At 43.1% G+C, this 11325-nt stretch overlaps 1 protein-coding gene across 2 annotated transcripts; it reads right to left on the reverse strand.

Moving 5' to 3' along the window:
• Nucleotides 1-2845: 2845 nt before the first annotated feature.
• LOC125542244 lies at nt 2846-8842 on the reverse strand. 2 transcript variants are annotated; one of them, XM_048705200.1, is made up of 4 exons: nt 8173-8842; nt 7869-7994; nt 3471-6327; nt 2846-3342 (listed from the first exon to the last, which is right to left on the reverse strand). In XM_048705200.1, exons 3-4 carry the CDS (start codon nt 6251-6253, stop codon nt 3339-3341), a joined length of 2787 nt encoding a protein of 928 aa, XP_048561157.1. In that variant the 5' UTR covers nt 6254-6327; nt 7869-7994; nt 8173-8842; the 3' UTR covers nt 2846-3338. The 2 variants fall into 2 exon arrangements, with proteins under 2 accessions (XP_048561157.1, XP_048561156.1); XM_048705199.1 differs by having other exon boundaries at nt 3471-6520.
• Nucleotides 8843-11325: the final 2483 nt, after the last annotated feature.

The following is an 11325-nucleotide window of genomic DNA, read 5'->3' on the forward strand; positions in this document are numbered from 1 at the left end:
ATGCATTCCAGAAGAAAAACTAAATAAATTCGGTCCAAGGCCCTACCCAGTGAGAATCTGATATGGCGGTTAATGTTTTACATATTTCATGATGTTTGTATGAGGAGTAATTCATTTGTTTCCAACAAAAATGAAGCAATTCTAATAGGCATTTTTAGAAAACTAGTTAGGTGTGAGGATGCATTTTTTGATTCCCTAGCATGATGATCCACCGACTCTTTGAGCGAAAACTGTGCTGCCTACAGTGAGAAAACCGTAAATGCATAAGAGTGCTTTCCTCATATCCAACAGAACTCATGATCGCCAAGACCAAGAAAGAAAAGGAGCAGCAAAGTTAACCCATAATCAACCAATGAGGACCGGATAATCCGATGAGGATCAATTCCTCTGTCCAAGACCAGCCAAGAGACGAAGAAGCTCGAGATAGCAGAAACTTAGATCGGCACTCCGATCTGCTTCCTCGGTCGTCAAACTGCTAATGCAGGAGTTGCAGACAGACCAAAGCAAATTGCTTCCTCCTCTCTTCTCTGCTTGCAACTAATGAGTGCAAAAATGTGTTGCTTGATACCTCCTCCATACTGTCATGGTAGCTTCATGGATGCATGGGCTTTTGCTTCCCCCCTTTCTCTTTGCCAAAGCATGAAGCAACGTATGTATGCTGCTGCTTTGTTTTTGCTTTTTCTTTTTCCTTTTTCTTTTCCAAAGATGATTGAGATGCAGCTTCTCTTACAAGCTTGATTATTTTTATTTTATTTTTCTTTTCCAGCACTACAATTTCCATGGTGTTTTGTGCTTCCGGAGATAGCTTTTGTACAGCAAGGTCTATTGAGTCAGGCAACACATCGCAAGTGTATCTGTCTCCTAACTTCCTAAGTGTAGCAGCACTCCCTCTGTCTAAAATATTCAACATGTATTTTGACTGTCCAAGTTCAATCTTTGAACAACAATCAATCTAACAACATTATATTATTATTAAAAAGAATTTCCTTCTGAATTTTTTGTAATTATTCAGAAACATTGAAGAAGAAATTTATGATCAAAGCTCTGAACTTGGCCTTATAATTATATTCAGACCACGTCCTGCCTTTCGAAGTTCTGAAAGCACTCCTGATTATTTCTAAAGTATGAAAGCAAAGGTTTTTGGTTTTTTTAAGTTATTGAACAATTCCAAAGAACATCAGAGCAAGCTTCGAGAATCCACTATTTCTGGACACTTCTAATCCGGACAAAAAAAATAAATAAATGAGGGAGTTACTGTTATCTCCTCAATAACAACCTAGGCATGCATGCACATATTTATTTAACAGAACAGTGATGAATGTACATGACTACACACCTGGAAACATATGGGATAGTCTCCCTTCTATTATGACAGAAGGCGTGATCTCTTGAGCTCTTCAGAGACCCGTCATGACCAACGTACGTATGAATATCCCACTCGGAAATAAATTCAGTTTAACTGTAGAATCCGTTTACCATTGAGAAATATATAATCTCGGTCTGGTTCAGTTTGATAGCTAATCTGTTGCATGATCTAGTATACATCTTGTTCTTTCTCTGAATAATACTCCCTCCCTCCGTCCGAGGTTTCTCTGAATAAAACCATTTGTCAGACTTCTTCCTCCTCTTGCATAGCTCGATCGTTAGTGCTAGGCAACAACACAGTTCAAGTAGGTCGTGAAATACATCCATAGAGGTCAATAAGGATTAAGGAGTGTGATGCCAACACCAGTCATACACCGACTAAACTCTGCAGAAAACTGTTACAAGCTGACATATGTTAAGACTTGAGAGTGGTGTTTTGCTAGCAAATTGTTACCTTATTTGTACTAAATTGAATTTTCTTGGCAGTACTACCTGATGTTTATTCTCAGTTACATTAATAACATTGGCATTCAGAAGCTTTTATGAAATAGGAATTGCTGGATTTTGAGTCTGTTAGTTAGATTTAAACATGTCGTGAATGCATTGGCACTCTGTAATTACTGTCAGAAAACAAACATCAGTTCAGGCTGAGACGTTCTGAATCCCTCAACAGATCTCATGAGCAGCTCAGCCGATGATTCAAGGCCACACAGGCATATATAGCGAAAAAATCGCACAAGCACCAAGGTTGTTGCACTCAGGCACACATAACCAGGTCAACTGCTTTTGTGATATCACAGCACTTGCTCAGATACATATTCATGGCAAACACTGAAATCATATACCGACGTGTGTTTAGACTTCAGTGTGGTCACTTTAAATATAGCAAACTGTTGCCATATTGCTAAACTAAATTGTATTTTATCGGCACTTTACATGATGCATCACTCTTGAGTTAAATTAATAGCATTCACAATCAGATTATCATAAGCTTCTATGACATATATATAGCATTTGCTGGGTTCAGACTTCAGAGTGTGTCTATTAGATCTTTACAGTCGGTGGGTACATTTGTAAATTGTAATCACTAACTGTCATCATCAGTAGCATACTAACACCCCGAACTGCTGTCTAGAACAAGAGAACAAAACAGTAGTAATACCAAACTATACATTCAAAGTACAAAAATTGCGCCACAGACTTCACAAGAGGCTCAATCAATAATCATTCACACAGAGACTGGTAAAGGAAACAGCCAGCAAACATTTATAGTTTAGCTGCTTTTTTTTTTGGCGAAATCATCACAAACAAAGTACTAAGGTAGCAAGGTTGATTGATGCAAGCAGAGTTGCAGACACACATCACAACCAGGTCAGCTGCATCTTTGTTGAGATAGTACATGGTAAACACACTCAAATAAGTCACACTCGCAAGCATAGTCAAACATATATAGAGCCAGGTAAGTGCAACAATCAGCACGCATGTACAACTGCTGCTTTTTTATTTTCAAAAGCATCACAAACAAACCACACCCGACCAGCTGTTCATTTGTTCAGATACATGGCAAACACACTCTCAAATAAGTCACACTCGCAAGCAGCTATCATATGTAGATGCACACAGGCACTACACAAAGCAATTCCAAATACATAGCAAAGCAAGCACTCATAAAGTCACACAGAGAAATGCAGCCTGGTGGATGCACGCAGGCATCCAAAGCAAGCTACCACAATCGCAAACCACACACGCGCATTGGACGGGTCGGTGTAAGCAGGCACAAGCCTGTCCGTCTCTTATTTGAAAGCCACGATATATGGCGAGAGCCACCGTAAGCTCTCACCTGAGGCATTAGCAATAATAACACACAATAGCAATCCAAACGCATGAAGCATGATCCACCACCACCACCAGCAGGAGGAGTGTCCAACCTTCTCATAGGAGTTTGAACTCCAGCAGCAGCATCTGTGTCGAGTTCACCTAGGCGACGTACGTGAGAGGCGGAGAGAGAAAATGCTTAGTCACTGAAATGTCAGAATGCAATCAAGAGCAGTAGCAGAACTAATAATACACAGATGTATTCGGCAGTATGCATATATATGATGTACCTGAGGACGGAGACCCTGGGTAGTTTCTTCTTGTAGTAGCGCGAGTGGACCGGTGCCTCGAAGTGGTCGGGGCGGTGGCCGGCGTCCCACTCCAGAGCGTCCCACACGTCCTTCTCGATCTCGACGGTCGGCTTCTCGCCTGGGCCACGGGCCCCCACGGATGGCAGCCGGCGCAGGCCCCAGCATCCCCTGATCTTGATGCTCTTGAGTGCAGGTGCCATCATCCTGAAGTTGCATATATTATGCAGCTTCGGGAGGTCGTGTAGGTGGATGGTGGTCAGCTTTGGGAATGGTTGGAAGACGTCTATATTTGGCCCATTCCTTAAGAAGACGTGGCTGAGGTCACCACAGTGAATGATGTGGAGGGTCTCCAACCTGGGCAAGTTGGAGCTCCACACCGCAAGAACGAACTGGAGGCTGGGGCAGGAGCGCAGATGCAGGTGGCGCAGATTCTGGAATTCGGTGGTCAAGTCTAAACTTGTACTCCAGATCCAGCGGGCCATTAGGAGATCCGACGCCCAGAAGGCCTCCAATTTTTCAAAACAACTGGAATCCGGAAAGATGCCAGTATCCAACTTTGGGCACCTCTCCATACAGCACCACCTAAGCCTCCAACCAAAGCCTTCAGGCCCAATAGGACGTGGTGAGACATCATGCACATGCAGGGATTCTGCATAGTATCGCAAAATCCAGCCTAGTGCAAAGTCCATTCCCCCCTCCACATAGAGGCTCCCTTCAGCAATCTCTACATGTCGATCAAACTTTGTAGACGGAGATTGTGGGAAAGCCTGCATAGGGGGGTGGCCAACCATGCCAAGGACATCACTGTACCGGCCTGCTGGAATAAGCTGTGGGCCCTCTTGATCACTGAGGCCCGTCTTATCCTTGTTGGTTGCTTCAAACTGAACAACCCCATCACACGCAGGTGAGGAGGTGACGTGGATATTAAAACGAGCATCTTCTCTATATAAATCGATCAGATTCTTCAAGGAGTGACTAAGCCTCGCATCCACCAATACAGCATGCACCTGCAACCTGGAGGGTTTGTTTCTTTTGATGGATGGTCGAGCACACACAATTCCATCTCGCGTGTCTACGCACATCAACTCCAGATCAGAAACACTCTGGTGCGAAAAGGTTATTGCACGAAGTTGCTTGCATCCTATTAGAAACAGTCGCTTGAGCATTGGGATTTGCACCACCATAGTCTTGAAGTCAAGTATCTTGATTGATGTTCCAGAGAGGTCCAATTCCATGAGGTTTGGCAGACAACACAAGAAAATATTCTCCAATTTTGTGCAGCCTGCTAATGAGATCTTGGATATTCTGACGTTCTTATTACCTGTTGTGGTGGAAGGATGAAACTGTTTTGGAGATAGCCCAACGGTCTGTGTCCATTGAGAAGCTGGGCCATATCCACTAAAACTAAAGGATTCGACGGAGGGAGGAAGCCCACCAATGCATTCCAGTCCATCACAACCATCAAGTACAAGCAACCGGAGGCTACTTGCCTTCGATAGGCTTGGTGGAAGAATTTTCATGTCGCAATTCCCCGACAAGTCAAGTACTTCCATATTTCTCTTATCTATGAAGTAGTTATCGACATCCTCTGGTGTATCCCATTGACAAGTTGGCTTGATTATTCGGAGCCTCTGGAGGTTAGGTAAGCGGTGTTGTAGATGAGCTATGAATTGCCAGTCCATGACTCCCTCTATATTTAGCTCTCTGGTGTTAGTCATGAGATCCATCTTTTCTGGAGAAAAGATTTCATTCCAGTTTGTGTAGCGTATGTCCAGCACCCATAGGCTATACAAACATAACCACTCTGTTTTATGTTCTCCTTCAATTGTTTTGTCATCTGTACAGTGGTCCAATCCAAGGAATCTTAGGCCATGACACTTCAGGAAAGAAGGTGAAGCAAAACTGAAGGCACAACAATGGAGAATCAGCACACCAAGCTTGCTGCAATGATCAAAAAACCCATCTGGTAAAGCTGGTGGGTGATTGAGTATTTCAAATGCCAAGAAGAAAGATGATGCCTCTGCAGGTATTGCTTTCATACCATGTACTTCTGCATCTCTCGACACTACCGAAATCCAACGGTATGGGCCTTCTTCATAGACATCATCATCTTTAATTACCAGAAAAGGAGACTCTGAATGTTTCATGAACATTTTAAGAACATGATCAAGCAGAGAAGCATCACACTTCCAATTTATCTCTCGATGCAATGCACTACAAATATCCCGTGCTTTGTCCCCTTGTATAATTGCATCGCATATCCAATAGTTGGAAGCATGAGATACCCAACCAAATTTAGTGACATTGTGGAAATTATAGTGCAGGAATAACTCATAAAGACAGCAATCTGCAATAATTGTTTTGTCAATCTCCAGCATACATGGGTTGCGAGCAAGTATGGTAGCAGCTTCTTGATGTAGCAGTCCACGGAACTGTGAGCTTGGCCATCTTGTGATAACGCAATGACAGAAAAGCTGAGTGTATTTTAGCTTGTTTCTTAACCTAGAACGGTCATGATGCATGGTTAGGCAGCCTCTGCTGAAGGTCCATATCATCACATTTTTGCCATATCTTACTAGTCGAGGAATACCCATGAGACCCACGTCAACCTCGTCATCACTCCCATTCAGGAAAATCATCATAAATTGGATACCCATCAGGGTTCGGTCAATCACTCGACTAACACTATCTATCTCATGCCTCGAGCTTTCATCATTTCCAGAAAAATCATCATATTCATCTTGCTTATCCAGAATAGCCATTACACAGAGGTCAAGTTGCAATTCCACTGCGATTGCCCGCTGCACTTCTCTTCTGTTTTTCCACTTTGAGCAATCTATAAAAATTATTTTGTCAAAGCATAGTTCCGGAGTGGTTTTCCTAGATGGAAGCACTGCAGCTACAGATCTAAGAACAGCGGACGCTCCAAATCCATCCCAGCCATCAAAGTATATGACCTTGCCCGTACCGAACCGAACAAAAATTAATATTTCCTCCGCCGTGGGGCCAACATCTTTTTGATATATTGACTGAAGTTAAACATGTTAATAAGTTAGAACGATGCCTTTTGTAGTTGCAACACTAATTTAACTCATACCAATAGTGCATCTCTGAACAATCGAAATTGTTGGAATAATCTTGGTTAGATGCTTAATATAGTTGGAGTTGGACTGTGTGTGCATGTGGGTGCGCGTGCGTGCGTGCATGTGAGCCCACAAATGAGGTTTTTGCTTGTACCAGCTTGTGAGCTTTGAAATATAAATAGAAAGAAAATAAAGCTTTGGGAAATAAATACTAAATAGAATGAAAAGAAAGGCACGAGGAATACCCTCGGCCAAAGATTTTTTCCAGCGTGCTGTGTTTCACGTGAGCGTGTGTTTATGATCTTGGGTTAAATCCAACAGAACTGGTATCAGAACACTCATTCAAATCACATCTACTACTTACAGCCAGTACATGATTAATTGTTTATGGCATCCAGTCTACCTATTGGCTATTATGAGCAATGTTTTAAATAGCGGGCTATGAAAAATAGCGGCGGGCCTCCAAATCAGCTATAACGGAACTATAGCGGGCTATTTGTGAAGGCGACCATTTAGCGGCACCCTGCTGAAAAGGCTATACCGGCTATTTAAACTATGATTACGAGACTACTCCTGAACAGAACTGGTATTAGCAGCACGTATGGTTTGCTGAGTTTCAATCTTTTTACGTACAGTCTGCTTATGGATCTGTTCTGTTTCCTTATACCCCGTTGGCAATTGGCAATGCCTTTAAAGAAATTAAGTGAGTTTCCTGAGCTACCATTTGTCGAAATAACTGAGAGCAAAAATTTTGGTGTGCTGCATGCAGGAGACAAACTTCTAGGCTCAGAGAAATCGACAAATTAACTTGCATCACCAATTCAAATAAAATAAAACCAGCCATACGGAGTGCAACCAGAAACAACAAAATCAACCAAGGGATATGAGATCAGTCCTGCATCCGTCCATGAGAAAAACTAATTAACTTTTGTCCAAGACCCTTTTGGCCTATACGGCTCTAGCACAGAGATATTTTGTATGACTATCATTTAAAATTCAGAGTGAAGTGAATCTAGTACCAAGCGTTCCCCAGCCTGATCAAACGCTTCTAGCTAGCTAGCTGTATGTAGTTGGGTTCACATGTCAAAGCCATTTCACAACCGAAAATGTCTCATGCAATCAGTTAGAAAGCCACATATAGCACTCTAGCAGCTCTATATATATCATGCACGATTCAGGATGATGTAAAAACAGCCATGAAAGGCTCAACAGAATTACTAACTCCTAGCTGAAAAAACATGCTTGCATGTATACTACTTTAATTTGCGAAGGTAATATGCACAAAGATTATTACCCACTCCCTAGGACCACTCATGATGAACCCCTCTGCCAGTGACCAATGGAGAAAATCAGTTGGAACTTTAACCAATCAATCTCAACCAATCTAACCCATCAGTCGAAAGATCTCTCGCCAAACAGCCTGCATCCACAATAACAATGACATCATGTTACATCTGTTTGTGCTTCACCGCTGTTAACAAACTAAGCAGTGCTGCTTAGTTACATGCGAATTTTTGGCAGAAATATAGCTGGAGGGTGCAAAGAAACGAAACCAATTAACAGATGCTACTGTTTGTTGCTAGCTAGTAAGTGCGTACCTTGACGGTGGATGACAGCAGCTCATGAAAACACAAGTATTTACATTGAAATCTCCGAAGTGCTCTGATCTGATATTTTTCTTCTACTATGACTGCTGCTAGTCCACCCCAAAACCAGAGCAAAAGTGCATGCAGGAGTAGGAGGCTTTTCAGTCAGAAGCTACAGGCAGCAGCAGCAGCAAGTTGGCTCCTCCTCCTCTGTGTAACTAACTGAAGAGCGCACAATCCATTGCGTGTTGTCTCCAAACTATGCGCTGGTTGCTGCTGGGCCTTTTGCCTCCAGCTAGCTGCATTCCCTCTTTTCTATTTGCCAAAGCATGAAGCAACGTATATATGCCCTGATCGGCTTTTGCTTTCTCTAAAGATGATGATTCAGATGCTCTTGCGTGCTGCTGTATTTGATTTTTCACGCTAGCTAGTTTAGTTTGCCCATCAAAGCTCAGTAATTCCTTCTCCTTTGTTAAAGGTAAAAAGAAAGGAGTAGCAAACCCCAACAACAGTGTTAGTGTAGCGACCTGCCGGAGTTGTCTGGTCCGTTCGATTCCGACCCTCCGTCTCCACCTCCATCCTCCGTCGGCCCCCCTCTGCTCTGCGCCGCCGGCACGAACTCCGGGCCCGCCGGTCCGTCCGCCACCACTCCCGCGCACGGACGGATCTCCACTTCTCTTCCTGCGCCGAAACCCTCTGCAGCAGCATGGCGCTGCCGGGGGATTTTTGGTGGTCTCGGATGAGCTGGGGATCGATTCTTCAGACCAACAGCGCCAGATTTGGGGATTGAATCCACCGTTTTCATTCGGCAAACGTAACGAGCGAATGTGCGTTCCATAAGTGTGAGAGCAACTCTAGTACTCTACTGATCCAAAAAAAAGTCTAATACTCTACTGATCCAAAAATAAGTAAATAAAGCCAGCCTTAAAAAATCCATTTTTCATTTTGTTTTTCATTTTTTTCTTTTAACCGTAAGAAAAACAAAGAATTCTTTAGATGAGGGAGTGGCTTCAAAATTTCCTTTGAAATGTAGTGCGGTGGATTTCTTATAAAAAATTCCCGCATGATTCAATCCTATGAATCAAATAACCAACATAAAAAAATTCATAGCCCTCCACTATTCCTATGAAAACCCTTTAAATCAAAGGGGCCCTAAAAGGGCGCAAATAATCTAAACCCGCACTGACAATACCCAATACCACTTTAGTGGCCATTTTTTTTAACCAAAGGCAGACTCTCAATCCCAAAGATTTGGAAGAAAGCTCACCGCGGTGGGTAAGAAAACTAAATATGAGAGCAACCCTGCTGGTCCATCCAAAAAAACGCCCAACCGAAAGATTGATTTTCTTTCTTCTTCTTTAAAATTCAACCTAACTAGAATCCAAACTTTTCGAGACGAACAAAGGACATGCCCTTGGTCCCAAAACATTAGGGATGAAAATTCATGGCGGTGAGAAAGGAAACTCATGGTGGTGGGGGAGGACTAACATGTCGGAAAAAATTAAAGCATGTCGCGACACAAGGAAGGACCACGGTCAAAGTCAGAGTTGTCTTTGGTGATAGACATAAAAATGTTTCAAAATATGTATTCTACAACTCTTAAGGTGGTTGTAGAGTAGTCTCACCTGATATCCCTTTATCTATTTTGATTATGGCCAACTGGATGGTTCATTATTGGATGAAATCACCACAATAGCCCTAGGAGGAAAGCAATTTTTGTGTATCGTCAGAACTACCAATCCTTTTGTTCCTTCGAGTCAAGTTTCCTTTGAAACCATCTCTCGTACCTCTGGCACCCCCGAGCATAACTGTTTTTTTGGCACTTCCAACTGTTCTTTATCTAGCTGCGATATAGGTCTGATACTCCGAAGCAAATTCTTCCGCTACCTTCGAACTGTGACTTTGGCATTTCTATAATTTCAAGAGAGCTACTATATTTACTCTAGTACTACCGAGCAATTTGTTTTACCCGGTACTTCCAACTAGTTTCTTTTTTGTAGTAAAAGAAACACAGATTAGATTAAAGTGGATGGATCCAAGTGACTAATGTCGGTGTCAAAACCGGCAGATCTCGGGTAGGGGTCCCAAGATGTTAGATCGGATCGGTGGGTAACAAGAGAGAACACACACGAAGTTTACCCAGGTTCGGGCCCTCTCTATGAAGGTAAAACCCTATGTCCTGCTCTTACTTATATTTTGGAAGTATCAAGGTACAGTGTTGAGCTACCTCGAGATCATGAGTTGTGGTCTAAACCCTAGGGGTATGATGAATGTATGAATGAGTGTATGGATGGTCATCGTCTATCGACTAGCCTGGCCTCGACTTATATAATGTACCGGAAGCCTAGGGTAAGTCCTTATCTTGATCACTAATGGGCTGCCCGAACTGGCCCATTAGTGAACCGCCATGGGGGTCCTTGGTCCGACCCACCTGGTCGGGAGACGATGTGGTGAGTACCCCCTAGTCCAGGACACCGTTAGTAGCCCTCTGTATCGGTCTTCAAGTTGGTGACGCTTGATTCGTTCTTTCGAGTTGTTCTTCGTCTTCGGCGAACGGTCTTGAAAGCTGGTTCAACAAATTCTTCCCATCTCTTATCTTGAGGATCGCCGAGGTGCATCCGAAGAGTTCACACGTCGGGCATCCGAGGATCCCCTTTAAGTTCTCGTCCTTTATCAATGCCTTGTTGTTTTTATGCCACACCTTCGGTTCGAAGTTTTTCCCGTGCGGCAGTGTTCTATTGCATCCAAGCTCCAACGTCAGAATGCATCTGAGGTGTATTTTTGCTGTGAGCTCCAACGCCGATCTGCATCCGAGATGTCATAGATCACCTTGGTTTGAAAACATGGATTTTTTATTGGTGTAATTTATTCTCTTCCGAGATGTATAACCAGTAGGCCTCTAGGTGCGTGTCGGCCTAAAATCTGGGGTGCGCCTGAATGATAAAACAAAACCGCTGATTCCAGTAGCCCCTGAGACTCAGGCCGATTCGCGAAATCAGCCTAAGGATCAACTTCTAGCTCGGCAACATACTTAGGAACGGAAACATAGTGTGCATACTCCTCCAGATACAAGTTGAGTGCGGCCGACCAACCTGAGGATCCTAATCTCCTCGAAAATTGTTTTGCACTTTTTAAATTGTCTGCATTGAATCGTCAATGCAGTAG

This window comes from Triticum urartu, chromosome 3, assembly GCF_003073215.2.
Source record: "Triticum urartu cultivar G1812 chromosome 3, Tu2.1, whole genome shotgun sequence".
NCBI lineage: Eukaryota > Viridiplantae > Streptophyta > Magnoliopsida > Poales > Poaceae > Triticum > Triticum urartu.

What these genes read in the sequence shown, in the direction of transcription:
- LOC125542244 (XM_048705199.1), bottom strand. Translation starts at nt 7,889, where the DNA reads ATGAGTGGTCCTAGGGAGTGG. An exon ending in TGAGTGGTCCTAGGGAGTGG is followed by an intron (nt 6,521 to 7,868) that starts GTAATAATCTTT and finishes GTTTAACTTCAG; the next exon opens with TCAATATATCAAAAAGATGT.